Source organism: Periplaneta americana, chromosome 13, assembly GCF_040183065.1.
Source record: "Periplaneta americana isolate PAMFEO1 chromosome 13, P.americana_PAMFEO1_priV1, whole genome shotgun sequence".
Classification (NCBI taxonomy): Eukaryota; Metazoa; Arthropoda; class Insecta; order Blattodea; family Blattidae; genus Periplaneta; species Periplaneta americana.
The window spans coordinates 37,366,941-37,392,495 of record NC_091129.1 but is presented as its reverse complement, the minus strand read 5'-3'; the positions used below and the strand labels follow the sequence as shown (position 1 = coordinate 37,392,495).

The window sequence follows — 25,555 nt, the reverse complement described above, 5'->3', positions numbered from 1 at the left end:
CGTAAACAAATAGTAGAGAAACCTCTTTTTGCAATAAAATTGGACGTCCAGCACTGACACAGAATCACTGTGTCAATATCATATCATTAACTACAACACAGGGCATAGGATATATATATAAATATAAAATTATGTATGAGTATGTATATATATATATATATATATATATGTGTGTGTGTGTGTGTGTGTTAAATGTTATGTTTTATTTAACGACTCTCACAACTGCCGAAGTTATATCAGCGTCGTCCGTGTACCGGAATTTGAATTTTGTTCCACAGGAGTTCTTTCACATGCCAGTAAATCTACTGACATGAGCCTGTCGCATTTAAGCACACTTAAATGCCATCGGCCTGGCCCGGGATCGAACCCGCAACCTCCGGCATACAAGGCCAGCGCTATACAAACTACGCCAGCCAGGCCGACTATATACATATTTTTTTCTATTTTATTAGGTTATTTTACGACGCTTTATCAATACCTTAGGTTATTTAGCGTCTGAATGCCTGTGAAATGAGTCCGGGGTCCGGGTTGAGGGAAAACCCCGGATAAAAACCTCAACCAGATAACTTGCCCTGACCGGGAATCAAACCCGGGCCACCTGGGTTCGTAGCCAGACGCCCTAACCATTACTGCACAGGTGTGGACGTAAATATATATATATATATATATATATATATATATATATATATATATATATATATATATATATATATATATATACACACACAGTTTATACAGTATATATATAGGGTGTTTAAAAAATACGGGGCATAATTTCAGGTATGTATTTCCCACATGTAGACAATCAAAATAATTCATTACAACATGTGTCCGGAAATGCTTTATTTCCGAGTTATGGCTTTCATAACATTGAAATTCACTGGAACGTTTTTCTTTCTGCAGGTCGTTGCCGTCAAAGGAGACATTAAGACGCCACTCTCACAGTTCATTCCGAGGCGAAGGTTACATTCAGTGTTGTGTAGGCGTTAGACTGTGCGACATGTATTCAAATCAACAGCTGGCAGAGATACACTTCATGTACGGTAAGGCGGACGGCAATGCTGCGCTGGCTCGTCGTTTGTACCAGGAGAGGTACCCACAGCGACAATGTCCAGATCGGAAGACATTTGTACGTCTCCATTACCGTCTGTGCGACTATGGAAAATTTAACTCTCCTGGTTTGGGAAGGGGACGACCAAGATCTACAACTCCAGAAGTACAGGAGAAGATTCTGGAGGCTGTGAACATGACTCCTTCTATCAGCACACGAAGGGTACCGTTGCAAGTCAATGTTCCTCATACGACTCTCTGGAGACTGTTGAAAGAGTATCAATTGTATCCTTATCATTTGCAATGTGTACAGGCCCTGTCACCAGCAGATTACCCTGCACGAGTTAGGTTCTGTCAGTGGTTCTTGCAGCAGTGTGGTGTAAATCCGAACTTTCCTGCCTTAGTATTATTTACAGATGAAGCACAGTTCACACGAGATGGCATAACAAATTTCTACAATCAGCATGTATGGGAGTATGATAACCCACGTGCAACTGTTCCATCTCATCACCAGGTGCGGTTCTCCCTCAACATGTGGGCCGGTATCATTGGTGATCGATTAGTTGGACCCCATGTACTTGTAAACAGACTTACGGGGCAGGCGTACACAAACTTCCTGGAAAATACCATACCTCATATTATAGAAGACACTCCAACACATTCACTTCTTGCATGATGGCGCTCCTGCAGACTTCAGTCGTACGGCTCGCCGGTACTTGGATCACAGGTTTCCTGATCGATGAATAGGTAGAGGTGGCCCAATTGCTTGGCCTCCACGCTCACCTGATCTGAACCCTCTCGATTTCTACTTGTGGGGCCATTTAAAATCATTGGTTTATTCGTCTCCGGTGCCTGATTTGGAATCCCTTCCGAATCGAATTGTGGCATGTTCTGAGGACATACGCAATACTCCTGGAGTTTGGGATCGTGTTCGCAGGACAATTAGACATCGATGTGAGGTCTGTATTCAAGCAGGAGGTGGACATTTTGAACATCTTCTGTAATGACGACGACCTGCGGAAAGAAAAACGTTCCGGTGAATTTCAATGTTGTGAAGGCCATAACTCGGAAATGAAGCATTTCCGGACACATGTTGTAATGAACTATTTTGATTGTCTACATGTGGGAAATACATACCTGAAATGATGCCCCGTACTTTTGAAACACTCTGTGTGTGTCATCATCACGGGAACACACTGTATAGGTGGAAGGCGATATTATAACAGTATTACAGTCTAAGGGCAGGCAACCCGACCAATATCTAGATGTAGTGCATTATATGCAGGCTTGCAGAACTGGGCGACAATTGTGGCATTACGTCACTCATCCCTTCCATCCAACCCCGCGTCATTGACTTGGTAGGGGCGGGAATTGGGAAAGCAGCTGCACCCCTACCACCCACAGAAAATGTATGCTTTTTACTCCTGATGACTTCGCACCTCGAGTCGTTTTCAGTCAATGGTTACTATAGCGCTGTGTGGTGGATCTTCCCTTTAATGCGTATGTACTTTTCACTGATGAAGGGTGTTTCACCAGAGATAGAATGCTAAATTGTCGGAATAATCATATATGGGTCGATGAGAATTCCCTTGTTACATGTTGCAAGGTGCCATCAACACAGGTTTGCAGTGAACAAGTTGGTGGGCAATGGGGGCATAGTCAATGGTTGTTTAATTGGCACATATCTTCTTCCACTCCGCTTAACTGCAGCAGTGTACATTGTGTTTTTGAGAAACATACTCCCCGGGTTATTGGAACTTATCCCACCTGTTGTTCGGCAACATATGTGGTTTCAACATGGTGGAAGCCCCAACTCAATTTTCACATGGTGCTCGTGAACTATCTCTGAAAGTGGAGGTCCTCTTCCGTAGCCAGCTCGTTCAACTGATCTCACCCCATTTGATTTCTTTTTTGTGGGGTCATGTGAAAAGTCTTGTGTACGAGGCACCTGTGAAACTGAAGAGGAGCTCCTGGCATGAATTCTCGCTGCCTGACACCGTTAGATCTGCTCCGGGGTTGTTCGACCGGGTACGACAGAACTTCGTCCGAAGTTGTCATGCCTGCATCACAGCTGGGAGACGCCATTGTGAACAACTGTTGCAAATATTCGCGGCTGAAAGTTACCCAACATTTGCTCATATTGGGTTGAGGGAAATCCCCGGAAAAGACCTCATCCAGATAACTTACCCCGATAGGGAATCGAACCCGGGCCACCTGCTTTTCCGACCAGACGCGCTAACCGTTATACTCCACAGGTGTGGACAGGATCACGACAAGGACTACGATAGGTATCAAGACCATGACGAAGACAAGAAGTAAGATAAGGGCTGTTACAATGACAACAAAGATCACGACAAAGGCAACAATGATCACGATAAAAAACATTACAGAAAAAAAGAGGATCACGATAAGGATTATGCCAGAAACAACAAGGACCAATGTAAGAAGCGTCACATGGACGAAGACAAGAACCACGATAATAATCGCGATATGGACCACGAAAAGAACCGTGACAAAAACAAATACAATGATAATGACCATTACAATGACAACTAGGACAACAAAGACAACAATGTTCATGATAAAAATGACAAGCTCACCCATTATAACGGTAATGACCATGCTAGAGACAACTAGGTCAAATATAAGGACGCGAAATGGACAAAGACAGAGACAACTATAAGTATCACGACATGGACCACGATAAGGACCAACGCCACGATAGGGACCATGACAAAAACAAGATCGAAAAAGGCCATTACAATGGAAACAAGTACTGTGATAAGGACCCCAACAAAGCAGAGAATAACCGCAACAGAGACAGCAGTGACTACGATAAAGACCATGGCATAGAGATCAAGAATCACTATAAGGACCTCGATAAGGACGAGGACCACAATAAATATCATGACATGGACCATAACATGCACCACGACAATGATCGCAATAAGACACCATGGCTTGGACAACAATAATGACCACGACAAGTATTACGAGAAAGAAACAACGTCCATTATAGGACCACGAAGCGGACGAACACAAAGACAAGAATAACAACGACCGCAGTAAGGATCAAGATATGCATCACGATACGGATAACAATCAGGACCGTGACAAGCATTACGACAAGCACCAAGGCCACGATTAGAACCACGACAAAGACAACAATGACCATGATTAGGACTACAACAAACGCAACAAGATGACGATAAGAATCACGAGAAAAACAACAATTATTACGATAATGATGACGACATGGACAACGGAAAGCACCACGACAAGGATTACAATAAAGACTACGATATGGTTCACGACTAGGAATACCAAAGAACCACGATAAGGACTAAAACCACTATAATTACCATGACAAATACAACAAGAATTGTTACAAGGACCACAACAAGGACAAGGAGCAGAAGAAATATCACGAAGAAGACAGCCACTTAAGGCCACTATTTCACAACATAGTTCCACAACATAGTTCGAGTCACAAAATATCATTGCTTCTCTGTACCGAATGGAAAATGCCTGCTGTGGGATCTAAATTCTGGACTGCTGCTAATGCCACTGTCTTGTCTCGGTAGCTCATACGAGTACAGTAGCGTGTCGGTTCCACTGTATAACCGAAACGTCTCGTGTTTTTTTAACGGCTTATAGTATATAGTACATAAATATAATTGATTTTGCAAAAGATACTGCAATTCGTTATTTAACAGATGCATTTAATAATTAGTATTAATATATCTAATTAGTTAATAACCGCAACAGTGCTTTTTCATTCAATCATAACATGAATAAAATTGAATGCACATTAAATTAAACACTATTGCAAACACGTAGATAAAATAGTTAAAATCAACTGAAAGGGTGAGAATGAAATAGTCCAAAGCTACACTTTTAACAAAAATTGTTTTGTGCAAGTGCATTTCTTACACACATCGGAAAGCTACTAATAAAATATTGTAATAATTACTCAACAAATGGCATAGGCCTAAGGACTCTAAACCTTTGGAAAAGTTTGTCTGTGTGGCGTAGGAATATTTTTTTTTAATTTCATTCTAATTGTTAGTTGTTAATATGGTGTAAATTCGTTCATTAGATTAACGTTTATAATATTACAATTTGTCATTTTGTATTGTTTGCGATCATTAAACACTTAAACTCAGGACTTTGTAAAACTTTATTTAAACGTTATTTAGACAAAAAAAATAGTTGTGTAGACTAGGAATCGAACTCCCAGCCTTCTACATAACACGCAGAAATCTTAGCGTCTGACCTATTGAAGCGACATGAAAGCTTTGCTTTCTGTGCGGAGTGTCGATCTGGTCTTGAAGGTCCAATGTCGATTGAACTACACGATTTATGTATATATTTATCTATTATTTACGTCATATTACCATATGTTTTGCAGTTCTTGAAGTGAATTTCGGAACAATGCTAGTAACAAACCAAATAGCCTGAATTTAAGTAACTCCGATCATGCGCAGTGTCTTACATCTGAGACTTAGGAATATTCAATCGTCTCATTCTTTTCTAGGGAAACTGTACCATTCCGATGTGATAAATCAAATGATTCTATTCACAAATTAAACTGCGATCTCATTTCAGTCCCTACATGGGACAGTAGACTCGGAATTAGACTAAGACCCATAATCATCGGAGCCAAAAGACTGCTGAACACTTTGAACGGTAGTCAAATTCCGGCCGTTACGCTTAATAATATTAAAATTCCTTACTCACCTATCGTGAAAAATCTAGGAATATATTTTGATAACGAATTAAGTTGGAATTATCAAGTAAGCACACTTGTAAAAAAATCTGCTCGTCTATTCACTCGTTAAGTCCGTTAAAGCATTTCTTTCCCGCGCCACTGAATCATACATTGGTTCAAACACTAGTAATGCCGCACTTTGACTATTGTGACGTGTTGTTCACTGATTTATAACACCGAACTCTCGAACAAATTACGTGTCCTTAATATGTGTATAAGATACGTGTGCAATGTCTGACGACAGATTATATTTCACCATTCTTCGAATCATTATCTTGTCGTCTCGTCTTATGTATTTATGCTCCAACCATAACCTAAATACTCGATCTCAGATCACCGGTACATTGAGTATGCCTCATCGTAACACTCATCACTCATTCACAGTTCAATAATTTCTCGTCATTAAACCTCCCTCCTCATACCTTAAGGGGCTGACAAGACATTTACTAATTCCAAACCCGGCTGTCAGCTAGACAGCTTACAAGCAAACGTTCTGATGGAGGCAGATAAAAATGTTAATTTTTTTTTCTTCCACAATGTTAATAATGTCAAAACAAGTGCTTATAGAAATTTTGGCCACTTGAGCGTAATTACGATGGCCGTCCAGAAAGTAAGCTTCCCTGGGGCCATTTACAAAAAGAAAACACAATTTCATGAAAAGATCTGAGTACCTTCGTGGAATAAGGTTGGATGTAGCACTCGGGCAACATGTTACATCCAACCTTTTTCCCAAGGAGGTATTCATTTATTAGAACAGATAGAGCAACTGTTGAGGTTTTTTTTCAAGATATTCCCAATCGAAATCGAGACATTTGTCATACCATGGAATTAACTTTTGTATCCCTATGTCGTAGAAGTGTGCCGCCTGGGGTCGGAACCAATGTGTGACAGCCGTCTGCACCTCTCTATTGATCCTAAATTATGACAATTTTCTCATTTCTGGTGTGGAATATATTGAAAAATAGCTCAACAATTGCTGTCTGTTCCAATAAATCCTTCCATGAAATTGTGTTTTCTTTCTGTAAACAGCCCCAGGGAAGCTTTATTATTTTAACAATTACTTTGATTCACATTACTATAATTGTTTCATTCTTAGAATTAGATGTATCTAAACTTCTTTTCATTTTATTGTTATTATTACTATTATTATTGGTATTATCATTATTATTGTTATTATTATTACTTTATTACTATTAGTATTATTAATTGTATATTGTTCCTGTATTTCTGCCATTTTTATATTTGCTATTATTCTTATACTGGTTGAGTGGAAGAGAAAGCTTTATGGCCTAACTCTGCAAGTAGAAATAAATAAATAAATAAATAAATAAATAAATTAGAAAAATATAAAACTAGATAAAGATATAAACAAATAAATAAATAAATAGATAAATATATATATATATATAACTAGATAAAGAGATAAACACATAAATAAATTGTTGTGATTCATTCATTATGCTCCGTGCGAGCCAGCCTCGACTTTTTCTATATTCTCTAGTTTCGCCCGTGGTGGGAAAATATATATACCCACCACGGTTTCGCCCGCCACATGGCAAATCTTAGAGAGCAGATGGTCATCTCCCCCTGCCTTCTACTCTCCCACCCTTGTTAAGTAAGGAGAGAACGGTTTGACCACCCAGGTAGCAGAAAGACTTTACTCCTAATGACCTCGTCAACATTGCATCCCCCACCCTACCGATGCAGCCAGTGTAGCCCACACAAGGGGTTTACTTTAAAATCCACAAGAGGGCATTCAGGCGAGACACGGATCGTTAAGTGGGGGAACTGCCTTCTCCCCATTGGTCCGCACCAATGTGACGTCACTAGTCACGTGATTGGTGGGGGAGCCAGCCTTTATAAGCTCGTTTCGAACAAACTCATCCTGCCCACTTTTTTTTTATGTACCTTTAATGTATTTGTACTTTGAATAATGATTAAACCAAAACCTCCCACCTGAACATATTCCGACCCCACTATAGCCAATTGGCTTGTCGTCAGCATGACATATCATCCTGCTCTAGGTTTTTCCGTGGTTTCCCTTGAGCAATAAGGCAAATGTCGGGATGAGCCCTAAAAGAAATGGGCCACGGACCACTTCCCTTCCCCCACTCTTTCTCTTCTACTATCACAAAGAACTTGCCAATTTCTTAGATAACAACCTTGATTTATGATAATAGGGGAACATAAATATATTGTAAGTTCACAGGGCTAACGGCTTCGAAGCTGGGTACCTAGTTCTAATGAAGTGCACTGGTAGCAATCTAAAACATGGGGGCATGAGATAATTACTCTGGCTGGCATTAAAAATTCACTTCACTAAATCCCCAAGGTTAAAAAAAAGAAAAACTCATCCTGCCTAAGGTATTCCGTGGTTTTCGTAAGGCGTAAGATAAATGTCGGGATGAGTCCTATATGAAATGGGCCACGGACCTATATGCCCTTCCCCATATATATTCCCCTTTTCTTGTAAATGACGTATGCCCTAGTTCAGAACCTATAAATGTCTATTAAATGTACGAGGTCACTCAATTAGTCGCAATTTGAAAGGACAGGGACCTCTCAAATTGCAGATTTAGATTTCACGGTGCTTCTTCCGACGGCCTTCACATGCCTTGTCATCGAACAACACATGACAGCGTCTTGCCATCCTACCGGCAAACACCAGCCATCTCCTCCTCGCCTCGCCCCGTCCCGTGATCACTTGATCATACCTCCGTCCCCTTCGCGTATGTGCTACCTAAGAAGTTACGTCCAATTACGGCTTCCCCTTCAAAATTTTCTAGACTTCCTTCAGTGGAGCAGCGTAACTCGGAGTGAGACTAGTGGCCAACAGGCTTGGAGCTCACATATTTAGTTCTGTACAGCCCCCAACCCCTTGCAAGGACGCGATTTGCGTACCTTTTAAATTTGTCCTCCCAATTCTCTTTCGATTTTTCGAGTTTTTCGATTTTGCTACAGCCAGTCAACCTCCCACCACAACATATTCATGACCCCATTGTAGCAATTGGCTTGTCGTCAGCACGACACCTCATCCTGCTCAAGATTTTTCCGTTGTTTCCCTTGAGTAATAAGACAAATGTCGGGATGAGCCCTAAAAGAAACGGGCCACGGACCACTTCCCTTCCCCCACTCTTTCTCTTATACTATCACAAAGAACTTGCTAATTTCTTGGATAACAAACCTGTATTATGATAATAGGGGAAAATAATTATACTGTAAGTTCACAGGGCTAACGGCTTCGAAGCTGGGTACCTGGTTCTAATGAAGTGCACTGGAAGCAATTTAAAACATGGGGGAATGAGATAGTTACTCTGCCTGCCATAAAAATTCACTTCAATTAATCCCCCCCCCCCAAAAAAAAAAAGCTACAGCCAGTGGGCCTTTCATCTTCAAACTAACTACTTCTCTTCTCCTCTAAGCGTTTCGCTCTCTCACCTTCTCTTCCCACATTCACCCCGGCTTGCTCAACCCTAGTCCTTCCTTCAAACCCCGTGCAATGGTCGGAGTCGCTAGGCCAAGTTTAGCGAGCTCGCATGGTGGAAGAATACTGGTGTGGCGGATCGTTGACACAAATGCGTCGGGTCCGCGCATGTGACGTCACACTGGGAGGTCAGAGCTGGGAATCAAGCACAGCAGTCGCTTTAAACTTAGTTATGGTGACAAAGATTGCGCCAATTTTTTTAATCTATGTGAAAGAAATATGCAACAGAATGCCGGGCTGTGATATGTATGGCTACAACAGCCACTCGAAGAAAACGAAATGAACCAACATAAGAAACTACGGATTTCCGAAGGACAAAGACGTAGCGACTAGCGAGCTCGTGGATCACTGTCGAAGGGCGGATAAGTTCCATTTATAAGACGCTAAATTACGATTTTTAAAACAAGAAAGTTTGTTCTGACATTACAATAACTTCATGAAAGTAAAATACTTGTTAAAGTCTTTCTCATGACAGTAGAAACATTTGAATGTACGCATTTACAAATATATTAAATATTATTGATGTGGAAATAATAATAATAATTATTATTAAGTTATTATTATTACCATTACAATTATTATTAATATTATTATTACTACTACCATTACCATTACCATTATTATTATTATTATTATTATTATTATTATTATTATTATTTTAGAAATGCATATAGAGTGTTAGTTGGGAGGCCGGAGGGAAAAAAGCCTTTGGGGAGGCCGAGACTTAGATGGGAGGATAATATCAAAATGGATTTGATAGTACACACTGGATTAATATTGCTCAGGATAGGGACCAATGGCGGGCTTACATGAGGGCGGCAATGAACCTCCGAGTTCCTTAAAAATCATATTATTATTGTTGTTATTAATATTATTATTATTATTATTATTATTATTATTATTATTTACATTAATATCACTATTTTTATTGACACTTATTATTTTTATATTTTTATTGATTATTTCTGGGTCCATAAGTTTTTCAAAATTTATGTTGGTTATACAATAACCAGAGAAAATGACTTTTCGAATGCAACTGTTAAGGATGATTTCCTATGTTTACTTATCATTTATCTTAATGTTTCTTTTTTCTTTCAAATTTCACATAATTGTTTATAATGATTGTTCTTTGTGAATTGATTAGTAGGCCGATCTATCGAACCCTTATTTAGTGCCGCTTTTGTTAATACAAATTTATTATTATTATTATTATTATTATTATTATTATTATTATTATTATTATTACTATTATTATTATTATTAATTTATATTGTAATATGTCTCATTGGCTAACTATCTTTTGAAAATTAGTTTCATTTCATTTATTTAGAGACACCCTATTCAACCAATACGGTCCGAAATTTTAACATTTGTGTCCATTCATATTCTGAAACCAAAATCACTGTCAATATACAAAATATTACTGCCAATAATACGAATAATCATGTAAGTAAAACTTTACTGTCATGCAAAAATTTATATCAATAATGTAATGTTTCTAACAAGTAAAAATAATTATTTGCGTGTGCACTGCTAATGTCCGCACTACATCCAAACGTACGCCATAATGAACCATTTATTGAAAATTGAACACACGCAAACACTGAAAAGTAATTGAACTCTCTATATCAGGGGTTCTTGCTCAGGATAGGGACCAATGGCGGGCTTATGTGAAGGCGGCAATGAACCTCCGTGTTCCTTAAAAGCCATGGAGTGTGTCGCGAAATTTTGGAATTGAAAAATAAATTTAATGCCATCCAGAAAGTCTCTTTACAATGCATTTTTTATTTATAACGAAGTCTCTGATATGGTACATTTTATTAGAGACAGACTTTGCCAATGAAACGTGAAGACCTGCAACAATGCACAGTTTAATTTTTCTGCCTGGCGATAATTCGAATGGAAGTGAACGCCTTAGTAATTCGTTTACTCTCCCCACTAATAAAAACAAGAGTTTATAATCGTCAGAAAAATTGGTCACTTTTAGTATAGCTATACGGTACGTGTGAGCGCGTGACAGTGCGACTATTTTATCAAAGGCGTTTTATTTAGATTTTATCATGGGCAAATTTTTAATGTGAAAAAACAATCTGAATCAAGTTCTGGGTTAGTTGACAGCAGTGCTAATTCAAATAATGTGAGCGAAATTTCCCTCCAGGGTTTATAAAAACGTACTGCGTTTCGTAAATAGAGTGATTAATATTTGCAATATGGTTTTACGTACCGTGAAGATGAATATAAACAAAATCCCAAGTGCCTTATATGCGGAAATGTTTTCTCGACGGTGCTGAATAAACTAAAAATACACACAGAACTGCTGTTTTCAACGTCATAATTGTGTGAATCAACATTTTCTACCATGAAAATAGTGAAATATAAACAAAGGAACAGACTTACGTGATGATTATTTACGTGCTGTCCTGTCAACCATAAGGCCACGAATAGAGAAACACTTTGCAACCTACCAAGCGCAGACTTCACATTAATTTAAATAGGTGAGTTTTCAAAAAACGATCATAAAAATCTTTTATCGGACATCCAGCATAGATAGGTTGAAATTTTTGACACATTTTTGTTTTTTTCTAATGCTAATCAAGTTGCTGCTTGTTTTTTATTATTTTTATTGCGTATTAACATCGACCTGTCTACAACACTGGATATCCGACACTACATAGGGGTTGTTTTCAGTGCTTTTCTCTGGCGGAACGCGCTGGAACGGCGTTCGGGCATATTTCTGTTACATTTTTCATCATTGAACCGAAATATGTGTGAATAACTATGTTTTCAATATAATTTTTCTTTCAATTTCGCTTAGACCTTGACAGTCTTAATTGGGCGTAAAGGAAGTTAAGGACGACAAAATTCCTGTGCAGTGAACAGTAATCATTTCCCTGTCCGCTATAAAATATTCTACACAGAGTTACATCACCTTTTCCTCCAGAAGAAAAGCACTGGTTGTTATTATTATATTGTTATTAATAAAAACAAATGTGTGTAGCGATATCGTAGGCGTTCAGTAAAGTGTGTCGTCAGTCAAAAAAGGTTGGGAACCACTGCTCTATATTAACACAAAACTGAAGTCACTGTCGATTATTAATTGAACTTAATTCAGTATACAGATACGAAATCAGTTCAGATCACCGTCATTGCCATGGCCGACTCCCTAGAAATTAACTTATTAAACAATAATCAGAAGACGTTTTATATTGCTTTAATCTGTGACGTTCTGTTATTATAGTTCTGCATTACGTGTATTAGAATCATGACAATCTAATATTTTATTATATATTCAGTTTCATTACGCTTAAACAGCATAGGCTATACATATAAGTATACAACAATCTAATATTTTGTATTCCTTAAAAAAAAAAAAGAAGAAGAAGAAGATTGACAAGATTCAGTACTTTTAATAATAAAATCGTTCTAATAGCTTGTTTCTAAGCAATAAAGGCTCTAGTAATATTAATAGCATTTCCCCATAAAAGGTAAAATAAATATGAACATAGGCCTACCATTTTAAAGTGTTGTCGACAAAATTCCAAGAAACGTGGTACTATTCACAGCTGTAATATAATAATTATCAAAATTAAAAGAGAGTTCAATACTTGTTCGTAATTCACTGCTTTTTTTTTTTTGCGGTTGTCCATTAATTCATTTTTTACCTTCAGTGCACAGAGTTATTGCTGTATCGTCTGCATATTATCATTGTTCATAATTATAATGTCCCGTAACAAATATTTATTTTCATCAACGATGCCTTCGAGTAACATAATTATGATCAGAACCGCCTCAATGTAATGCTTTACTGAAGGCAAGGCTGGATCTTGGTCCCAGGGTGACGTCATCTGTGCAAGTGAGAGGGGACGATACCTGCGCACCGCCTCACCAATATTCTTCCACCATGGCGAGCTCGATAATTGCATCCCATCTCTTCATCGATCGGAGTCGCGGGCCAAGTTTGCGAGCTCGATAGGTGAAGGTCCTTAGTTCGAGACTCCCTCTAACTCGCCCTAGTCGCCCCTTTTTTCGAGCAAGTTTAGTTTCACCTCTTTCTAGATACTCCCGTTACCCCTAACTTCTTATATCTCCCGTCCTAGCTCCGTCAGCTCTCCAACTAGTCTCAATCAGAGGCACAGGAACATATATTTCAATATTAGAGAGTTTTTAACGACACTCCCGTTTCCCCTCCCCAAGACAGAGTAGAGGAACTAATTATTGAAATAAATATCTGTATCTGTAAGCAGTTTTTCCTTTCAACATCGCAACATCATCCCCACAAACACACGTCGGCCTAGCTTGTCTTGTCACTCCCGTTTCCCCTTTCAAAACCTGCGACTACAGCATTCAGCAGAGGGACATCAGCGGAGACCGGCGCACTACAATTGCCTAACATCGTTCCATTATCACCCCAATAAGCTTCGGCCCATCTTGTCCCGTCATTCCCGTTTCCCCTCTCTATACCTGTGACCACAGCATTCAGCAGAGGGAACTCAGCGGAGACTGGCGCACGACAAAATAAATAGATAAATAAAAAATTATAACTAGATAAAGAGATAAACAAATACATAAATTAATTAATAGGGCGAAGTTACACAATCCATGTAGTTATGACACCTAATGGCGCAGTTTACTGATTCTCGTCACTCTGTCTGCTTCACATGTCATTTGAAATAGCTCATAAAATTTGAGTCAAGCTTGGCTCAACCTTGGCTCATTTTACCTCTAAAGATATGGAACGTATCAGAAACTATTGTATTCTTTTTCCCTATAAAAGGAGTAGTTAGTGGTTCATAATATAACTTATTTACATTTTTATTTTTCAGAAAGCATTCAGTACGCGGCTGAAGGCGTTCCACATCATCAACACACCGCCCTTTGCTGGAGTTCTCGTGGAGTTAATCAAATCTGTCCTGTCTTCTAAGCTTGCGGCAAGGGTACATGAATTACAACACTTCTTTGACGTTTGACATTATGACTTTAGAGCAGGGCTGGGCACCAAGAGCGATTTCTTCTCTCTCACGGGGAATCATATGACTTCTCCTCAACTCCTTTATTACCCGCCGAATACCGCACAGCGTTGATGCCATGACGGATTAATATTAAGCGTCTCCGTTTTAGAGTTTGGATTCGCCCTCGGTGCCCAGCCCTGCTCTAAGGGATGTACTTTATAATAGATCAAGTATCAAGGGAGCTTTTACGGTAGTTGACGACACGTGTGTATCTTGCAGAGGAAGTACTTGATTGACTGCCCACGCGACATTCTTCTGGTAAAGTTAGGTGGAACAAACATGGATCGCTTTAACTATTACACAATATTTACAATTTAAATTATTTAGACTATATACACTAGAATACAGTATTTATACTATTACAAAGACTGCAGGCCTACATTGATCAACATTATTTAAAATGTTAAGATTATATGTAGTATTCTGCATTGCAATGCAAGACATTTTATTTCATAACACTATTCCTACTTATTTTGTATATTTTCTACAATGGTGCAAACAATGTTTCATCAATGTAAGGCTTCATTCTTTATAATAGTGTAATAATGAAAATAGAGTATTTTAGTGTGCATAACATAAAGCGCTATCAAACATTTACTATTTTCAAAACCTGATTCCCAGAAAGACTGCTTTTCATCTTTAGAATACGATTTTGTTAAAATATCACTTTTGTAAAACATTTAATTAACTGTATTAATTTATTTCATTATGTTAACCTTTCTTTACCCAATTTGTCTTAATTAACACTAGATTGTAATTGTTTAACTCTTAGAATTACATGTAAATAAACACGTGTGTATTTTAAACTCACTATATTTAATGAGTTATTTTACGACTCTTTACTAACCGATGTGATTTTCTAGCGTCTGAGTGACATAAAGGTGAAAATTTCGGCGAAATTAGTCCAGGATCCAGCATTTACTCTTAATGGGTTGAGGGGAAACTTCGGAAAAATCCATTATTATTATTATTATTATTATTATTATTATTATTATTATTATTATTATTACTCCATTGTTCATGTATCCCTATCATCATGGCATAGCGCGTTCTCTGGTTGCGGATAGAAGCGACGGTCTCCACGTATGGGGGTAGATGCGATTATATTTTATAAGCAGTCGCGAACCGTCGATAAGGGGTCGTCCTCCGGCTTGGGGATGAGCGAAGTGCTAACAACCTATCACATTAGGTGTGTATTAAAATTTAACACTCATTTATGGCCTTGTTGGCTGCTGTGACGTAATGTTAAAACTCTGGTGCACACGGTTTTCAAATTACACTAAACTTTGCAATTTCCAGTAGGCTAACTGCAATTTTTTTCCTTTATTTTATATAAAATGGTATATATTATCTTCGGAACTATTAACTATACAACCATGATATTTGACACACAAATTGTTGACGTTCTTACAAAACTTTCCTCCGTTATATAAATTTATAACTTTGTAGCATTTTAAAAACAATTTCCCCATATTTCTATAATACTACAACTAAAATTCATTCTTAAAATGTAACTCTTCATTTTAAAATTTTGAAAACTAATACAAAAATTATCGTAAAGACATTTTACAGAACGTCCCTTTAGGAGAAAAGTTTGATCTTATCTTTTAATATGGCTGAGATATATTCATTTTAATGCATCACTGCATCCTGTATTATAAATATGGTTTCGAACTTACTTTTTATCTAATCTTGAATTTTAGTTGCAGTAATGATATAAATTTGTGCATCAATTTATTAAGAAAAAGTTCAAATTTTATCTTCCTCTCCTCTTAATAAACTTATTATAGATTTTGGATTTCTACCAAGTTCCTCCTAAGTAAAATTTATTTTATACATTTCAATGCTACAATAGAGTATTAGTCACTACACATTCACGTTTCTTTCAACAGTACATTAGTCTTTTTCCACTGTTATTAAATTTATTCTTTCTTCTCCGAGTGTCCAACCACTTATCCATCATATTTTCCTACCCTACATTTCAAACTAAGCATATAATTTCCATTATTAGAAGACTTGCTATTATATAATACGATATGATATGATACATTTTGAGCTTCTTTACGTTTAGTCGCTTCTCACTTTGATGTACCATTTCTTTATGTAAAACACAACTGTCTCATGTTTCAGGTACATGTCCATGGAACAGACCTCACCGAGCTTCACAAGCAAGTCCCAAAGGAGAGTCTTCCTACAGAAATGGGAGGATGCGGAGGCTCTATTATTGACAACTGGAGTAAGATTGCACACTCTCAAATTCTCATACCCTGTGTCTGTCACTTCAGCTTAACACTCTTTCAGTTATTCTTTTCACAGATAAGCTATAATTTATTCTCAACAATAATATGAAACAGTGCAAATTAATTTTATAAAAATCCCAACAATTAAGAAAACCTCAAACATTAAGGTATATGTACACCCACAAAACGCAAAAAATGATGAAAAATTAGAATTTTCAAAATATAACTGTATTTTAATAGAGAATTTTCTCCCCTTTAATTTGATATAAGAATTTTCGATTTATGCCTTATGGTTTTTCAGATAAGTCCCATTTTCCAAAATTCTGCGCCATCAGCCACGGTCACTTCTACGAAGACCACTCCAAAAGTAATGCACAACATTATTTTAAATGTATTTTTTATAGACCTTTACAATTTATGGAGGTCATAGATACATCCTTCCCCCTTGTATTCATATTCAATATAAGTCGTTCCCGTGAGTGGCGCCATGATGGCACTTCTTCAAGTTGTCTGTTGTACTTGACATTCGTCAGAAGCAACGTGCTGTTATCGAGTTACAGTGCTGTGAGAACGAGACAGTGGGAAACATTCACAGGAGGTTGAAAAATGGTGCATGGAGATGCAGCTGTCGATCATAGTACGGTTAGCCGGTGGGTAAACAGATTATCTTGTGAAAGAGGCCACGCCAATATTCGGGATACTCCTTGCAATGGAAGACCCTGCACTGCACGAAGACGTGTCAACGTGCAGCGCTTTAACAACATGGCTGTGGCTGACAAACGCGTAATAGTGAAAAATTGTCATTCCAAGTTTGAATAGAAGAAGCAATTGTGTGCAGAGTATTGAAACATTGGGGTTTAAAAAGCTTTGTGCCAGGTGGGTTCTGAGGGTGTTAACAGAATCCCACAAAGAAACCAGAAAAACAGTGTGCAGCGAACTTTTTGACCAGTATGAGAATAGCGGAAATGAATTTCTTGCAAGAATTGTGACAGGAGATGAAACATGGCTCCACGATTTTGGTCGGAAATAAAGAGGCAGACAATGGAGTGGTATCATGCAAATTCACTGAAGAAAAGAAATTCAAAACTGCGCCTTTGACAGGAAATCTTATGGCTACTATGTTTTTCGATTCAGAAGGACTCTTGCTTGTGGATATCATGCCACACGGAACCACCATTAATTCTGATGCATATGTGACAACTCTCAAGAAACTTCAAGCTTGACTGAGTCGTGTTCGACCACATCGGGAGAAGCAGAATGTTCTGTTATTGCACAACAACGCATGGCAACATGTCAGTCACAAGACCACAGACCAGATCAGAAAACTTGGATGGACAATACTGAAACATCCGCTTTACAGTCCTGATCTAGCACCATGCGATTACCATCTCTTTGGTAAACTGAAGGAACGAGGTTTGAAGATGATGACTCCCTCGTGCATGCCACTGAAGAGTGTCTCAGACGTGTTGGTCCAGACTTTTATCTTGGAGGTATACAGGCCCTAATTCCAAGGTGGCGTAAGGCAGTTGAAAGGTGCGGGGATTATGTGGAAAAGTGACATATTGTTCCTGAAGGATGTATCTACATTCTATGAAAATAGCAAAGCTGTAGGATAAAAATGTAATTTTTAAATAAATATTGTGTATTACTTTTGGAGTGATACTCGTAGCTGTCAATCACCTCGTCCAACATTGCTTGTAAAATAAATTTCTTTCTAGTCCCAAAATAGATGCATAGATATCAGGGCATGGTCATTAGTTTGAAAACACGTTTTTACATAATGAAGTAATTTATAATCTTTTACTGTTAGTCATAAAACTGTAAATTTGTGTGTCAGTGACGTTGTACGTCATTTTAATAAGAGTCCAAAAGTATAAATTAAAATTCTGAGGAGGATGGGCATAAACCCTGGGACAAACACCATCGCAGGATTTGTTGCATCAATGGAAAATAAGGACAAAAATGCAAAAAAAAAAAAACATTCAACACCTGAAGTAAAAGAAGGAGAAGGTATTTGAGAGACAGAAAGAAGCTGAAACTGGACCGACATGAAACTGCATAAGGGGTGACATACGATGATAGAATCTTCTAGGCTCTGAAAGTTTGTGGCTCATTTCCTGCAAATAGTAATTTTAGACTATTTAATTCTTTTAAACATGATATCTCAGCCAAATATGGTGATACCAAGAAGATATTGGTATCATTTTGAAGCTTGAAATGTCCCCTAGTGCCTGACAATGAGTAAAATAACATTAATATAGTTAAAAATTATCTATTGACTTTTTACATGATTTATGCAACGTAAAGTATTAGTATAAGTTACATAGATGGTAATATTTAATTAATGAAAATTTAAATAAAAAATAGCTATATGTCAGGTACTAAAGAATAGCTATAAAACAGTGAAGAAACTGTGGCTCTATCTTAAAAACTGCATGAGCTATCATGTTTCAAGTTGTATGTCAAAATTATGAACAAAATAATTTTTATAAACTATTTAAACATAATTTCAAGGGATCTGTTGACTTCATTTTCTTTTTGGTACCATTCTCAATTGTATAACAATTTTACAGAGCAAAATTATGCAAAACAAAATGTTTTGTATGTAAAGGTGTACCTATACCTTAAATCAAACAAGGAACCTGGACACATCACATCACTGTAAATTTGGAAGTAAAGAAGGTGAAGACGTGATCGTAATGGTGATAATGATAATGATGAAGCATATATTTTTATTTAAGTTGCTTGCTTTACGACACTTTTTCAACTGTTATGGTTATATAGCAGTCTTAATAAGGTGGTGATAATGCTAGCGAAATGAGTCCAAGTTCGAACACCGAAATTCACCCAACTTTTGCTCTTATTGGGTTGAGGGAAAACATCCAAACTTGTCCCAATCAGGATTTCAACCCGGTACGCTCGTTTCACGATAAGACATCCTAACTGTTACTCCACAGAGGTGGGCATGAAGCTTATTAAAATACCAGTTTTTATTAATTATATTTGTTCTCTATGTATTATTATCAACATCGAATATTCTTTAACTTCTCTACCTGTACAAAAAGTGTCCCATTTATCTTGTGTGCCTATTATAACTTTTTTTTTGAATAGGTATTGGAATTTTTGTTTTTGAGCGTTATGTTAGAAGGAGGGACTAACATGAGTGTGGAGATTTGGTGCATGTAAATACATTATGGTACAAGATACACGTGACGTTATCAATTTTTCAAATAGCACTACATACTTTATTCATGTTACATTGATTACACACATTAAGACGAGTTCAAAGTTGTACCACAATATCACCGAAGGGTTGTGAGTTCGAGTCCCGTCTTGGATATGGGTGTTGTGTTCGTATTAGTTAAGAAAAAGGAAAACAGAAAAAAAGGAAAACAAAGAAAAAACCTTTGGGAAAACGGCCTGTGCCGGTAAAAATAAATTGAAATGGAAAACAAAAAAATATAAATAAACATGTTATATTGACATTGGTTTTGGGAGATATATTAAAGAATATATTCAAAACTAATTTAGAACTCTGTTAAATGAATTGTCCTTGCACCAAAACCGGATGCTCTTTGATCTAAATGATAGTATTTCAATTCTTTTGATACAATAGCAATTAAGAAACGTGTTGAAGGAATTATCCTTGCACCGAATGAATGCTTCCTGGATCAAAATCACATTTCAGTTATTGAAATATAATTTCAGATAAGAAATATGTTATAAGTTGTTCTTTATACCAAAAACGGATACTCCATGGACAAAAAGTTTATATTTTAATTATTTAATTATATAATTACGCCATTGTATCATCTGGCATTGTATGAGGTTATTGTCACTGAGTGACCTATTGTTAATTGCTTATATTTACAACATTAGGCCATAAATAACCGAGTAAATAAGGAGTCGCGCTCAGAAGGGTGGAGATCGGGGTTTGGGATGATGGCCCACAAGCTACAAGTCGTGCTTAACACGTTATTTTGCTAATTATCCAATATGCAGTGTTGTGCTCTATAATAGAACTCTTACTTAATAAGTATAATAACTACTCATTGATTACATCGTGTCTCTGGTGTGGTTTGTTATAATTTTCAAGTTTTTTTTTTTCAATTAATTGAGTACTTTTTACCTATTGTTGTGTGGTAGAATATTAAGTTTCACCTTATTATGTAGTGCACGTTGGAGAGTAATAAATAATGTGTCCCATATTGTAGGTTGTTCTATGTATTGTGTAGGTAACACTGCGCCGTTGTGCATTGCTGTACAGAGAATCATGCCAGACAGTATCCAGGCTTCGCTGTCTACTCAAGGCGCGGTAGTATGTATGGGGCTCTCAATTTGATTTGTGCTTCGTTCATTTTATCGAATAAGTATAAGTTCGACATTAATAATTTCTCTGTAAAAGGTTCTATACGTTAACGTTAAGTATTGCTTTTCGCATACTTCAAAATATCAATTAAACAAAATTCTCAGTTATCTAAAAACACTTCTGCCTCAAAACAAAACAAAATTCGGAGACTTAATAAGAGTGAGGAACAAAAGGAGAATCGTTTACGAAATAACAATGCATACATTTCAGTGGCTCGACCAAGAGACTGGCATCGAACACTTTGAGCGACTTTCCAATATCTGAGTTCGAACTTGCTAGGGTCGAGAAAGAGAAAACAGCGCTGAACGTTCTAAGAAAACTAACTAACAAAGACAGTTTATTCCTAGAACTAGAGAGCGTGGTCGAGAGTCAGTACGCAGTAATAGGATATTAGCATTCCATTACGATACAAATATTGATTGTGCTCATTCGAATGGAATTCAAATAGATAAGAAGGATAAAATATACAATAAATGCAATGGAATCAATAGGCTAATGAGCCAACTGGATTATGTTGCTCTGCTGGAAATGTTTTTCCTGAGATTCAAGAGCCACCACAACCAATGTAAAACTTACATATCGGAGTTTATACGTTGTAAACATATTTTTAAATAATATAATAAGACAGTACAGCATCTTATTCTAAATAAGAAGAAAAGAAATACAGGAAGACAATTGAGGGGCTCACAACCAGAGTGGACCAAGTCCATCAGTGGTCAGTTTGTGGCTTAATATAATTTCGGATGAAGAAAACTTAGATTTATTCATTGGCATAATAAACAAAGTCCATAACTCATTTGTTACTCCACATAAGGCAGCATTTCCTATGGAAGATGAATGTTGCTAAGCGTGAGCCAGGAACTTTAAGACTCAATATCTCAGAACTATTCCAGACGGACTTGGTCCACTCTGGTTGTGAAACCCTCAATTATATGCCAACATTTAAAGTTGAACAACAGACTTATCATTAATTGAAAGTTCTCTTCCAGCTCTCAGTTCAGACGCTGATCAATTCCCTGTTTGGTCTATATCAAGCTTAAAAATAGAACTGGTTGAACAACTCCAGAAAGTATTACATGATAATAAAAGTTATAGACCTATTCATAGTTCCTTCAAATAACATTAAATTTAAGTACATGTCGCTCATTCTTTTAGATAGATAGATTTATTGATATAGTTCACAAATGTACAAAAGTTAATAATTTAACAAAAGATCTATATACAAATGTAGTTCTACATAATAATATTCATAGTTTTAAATACAATTTTGAAAACAATTCACGAGTACAATAATTTTTCGCTAAGTAATAACAAAGTTGTATTTGAAAATATAACATATTTAAGTCAATTATGTTTATTTATAACAAGGGCAGCGCAGCGTACGGGTATGGCTATACCTGGTGAAGTTTATCTTGGCTCAGTAGCAATAAAACCAAGTCCCTTCAAATGAGGGTGGAGATTATAGGAGGGTTGTAAATTTTCAGGTTTCCTTTCAAAAATCTTCTTATTGTACAGGCTACCGGAACTCAGTTTCTTGAAAGACAAGCTCAGTGACGGAACTATACTGTACGGAGAGAGATATTTTATTACTTTATTTTGCGCTACAGAATGTATCAACTAGTCTCTTCCGCCACTGGCATCGCTTCACTCCCCCCCCCCTCCATCGCAATAACAACACAGACGAGGTAAGACATATCTCCTTTCTCTCTCTTTTCACAGTGAGACAAGATTCATCACACAGACTTTAGTAAAAATAATGAATTCAAAATAACACCCATGTCTACAGTATGTCCAATGCTACGCCGCAACTGTTATGTACTCCACGATGTACTCATACAATTAATATTGTTTTTTTTTTTTTATTCTTGCTATTAAAACTGACCTGGTGTTGTTACAGACCCATGGCTGAAGAAACTCGAAACTTACCAAGACTGGTTCCTGCAACACGAAAACGTCAAGTCTGATGAGAAGAAGCGCTTAGGAGGAAAAGCTATCAGCAGCGACTTGTTTGGGTTCGAAGACTCATTTAAGGAACTGGACATTGACTAAAGGACGGGGATCATGTGTCAAGGAAGGTGTGATCCAGGGGTCGAAAATGAAGACAACTTTGTCAGATGAATTCGGTGCTTTTTCATAAACATGGAAAGGAAATAAGTAGAGATCAAAATTGGATGATTGAAAGGTTACAAAGAGTTCAGAGTAGTAAAATTTTGTTAATATTAAAATTTGTTCTGTATTAATTTAATTTTAAAGTAATAAATATTTGATATTTAAAACATGTTATGGTAATAATTAATTTGTTTATATCTAGTTTGAAAGGGGTATAACTGCTTTCATTTTAAGAACAGAATCTTTAAGTTTTAAGCAACTAAATGTAAAATGTCATTTTGGTATTTGAATAACGGTTTAGTCGAAAAAATAATTATTTGTGTCTGAAGTTTGACTCATTTATGATAAACCAATTGGGTATTGATACGTATGAGTGGTAAGATATCAATGCGGAGAAGAAGGCAAAAAAAATCCTTTGCTATTTCTTCGAAAAACGTTTAAATTGTGTAATAACGTACAAAATTAACTGATTAAATTTCCGTCACACTGTAAATGAATTTTTAATCAGTTAATTTTTTTATGTTATTACGAAAGTGAAGCGTTTTTCGAAGAAACGGTAAAGTTTCCCCCCCCCCCGGTTGTACTTCGCGTTGCTATCTTTCCACTCACATATCTCAATACACAGTAGTTTTACCATAAATGGGATTCAAACTTCAGAGAGAAATTATTTTTTATTTATTTATTTATTTATTTATTTATTTATTTATTTATTTATTTATTTATTTATTTAATTTTTCTTGCTGAACCATTATTCAAATACCAAAATTATATTTGACTTTTCGGTTACTTACAATCTAAAGATTCTGATCTTAAAATTAATGCAGTCATACTCCTATCATCCTATTTTGTTTTCAAATTCAAAACACCGTACAGAGATTAAGCATTTTCCGGAAAACATATCTAGATATTTTCATTTTGAAAAGGTGGTATAGACCGATAAGCAATTAAATTAGGTGACTATAGGTTAAATGGGTCCGTCTTCTTGCTTATCAAAAAATGTATAGTCTTAATTATTAAGCATGCCACATTTATTGATTTGATTAACGTTTTCGGCAATTATTTGCCATCATCAGATCATCATAAGTATCATGTTATACATACTGAATACTGAATTACGAAATTAAGTGGAATGAAGTAATATTCGGACAAACAAACATGGTTACCACTTGACTAGATAAATGTTGCATTATAATTAGACGTGCACTGGCTCAGCTCTTTACATGAACAATATTTTCATTTTTTCATAATGTTAATGCCAGTCTCAGCTGAACAACCGACCCGATCACATCATGTTAACAACCAACACAGCACCGAAACCAGCTGACTGATATTCGAGACGTGACAACCAAATTTGTACCTATCTCAGCTGTATTTTAAATATTTATTTAACATTTTAATATTTATCACTATTTTAATTCTCATGTCAAGCTACCATAGGTAACTACTAGAATATGTAAAAGACTTTTAAAACACAGTAATCATTGTATCAAGCATGCTCTTAATTTACTTGTTTTCAACTTATATAACATATGGAACGTAATATTTTCCACATGAAGAGTCAATAGCATATTGTCATTTTGTTTTCACATTTCATTCTGTGCTCAATCTTTAACATTTATGATAAAATGCAGTACCACAGGGTTGACATATGTACAGGTATTCCTCAATAGCATAATTTTTCAAATAGAGTAATCATTTAACATCAAGCATGTTCGTAACCTACTTGTTTAATTTACGTATTATATGGAACACAATACTTCCACATGAATATTCAATAATATATGTAATTATTGCACGTCATAATTCCATTTATGTCTAATCTTAACATTATGATAAAATGAAAATATTGTTCATGTAAACAGCTGAGTCAGTGCACGTCTAATTATAATGTAACATTTATCTAGTCAAGTGGTAACCATGTTTGTTTGTCCGAATATTACTTCATTCCACTTCATTTCGTAATTCAGTATTCAGTATGTATAACATGATACTTATGGTGATCTGATGATAGCAAATAATTGCCGAAAACGTTAATCCAATCAATAAATGTGACGTAGTTAATAATTAAGACTACACATTACTTGATAAGCAAGAAGACGGACCCATTTAACCTATATTCACCTATATCTAGACAGTTTTAACTTATTTATATGCCATCTTTCATTCTACTGCTGAATCTTATGTTTGCAATATCATGCTCTTTCAAATTTATCCTTTAATAAACTCCTCCTGGACCGATCTGTGTATTATCTGGATAATATTTATAGAATAAATCTACATTCAAAGACTCCTGTGTGCAAGTGAGAGTGTAACTACCTTATTCTCTTTCTAATATCTGGTAATTCGATTACAATAGGGGCCAGTCTTCTGTTTCGATCGCTGTACTTTTGCAGTTGCAGTTTCTGTACTGACTCCTCCTGGACCGATCTGTGTATTATCTGGATACTATTTATAGAATAAATCTACATTCAAAGATTCTAAATCCATCGCACTTATCTGCCAAAATAGTAAAATTAATAATAA

The 25,555-nt window shown here is 36.5% G+C and overlaps 1 protein-coding gene across 1 annotated transcript in view; it reads left to right on the top strand.

The window, feature by feature from the left end:
* The window catches only part of LOC138711801 (alpha-tocopherol transfer protein-like), a 43,997-nt gene extending 20,793 nt beyond the window's left edge, over nt 1-23,204 (top strand). Inside the window, exons 5-7 of the mRNA XM_069843043.1 lie at nt 14,129-14,239; nt 16,445-16,550; nt 22,821-23,204. Of these exons, the coding sequence (XP_069699144.1) occupies nt 14,129-14,239; nt 16,445-16,550; nt 22,821-22,972 (369 nt within the window). The 3' untranslated portion in view covers nt 22,973-23,204. The remainder of the gene's footprint in view (nt 1-14,128; nt 14,240-16,444; nt 16,551-22,820) is intronic.
* Nucleotides 23,205-25,555: the final 2,351 nt, after the last annotated feature.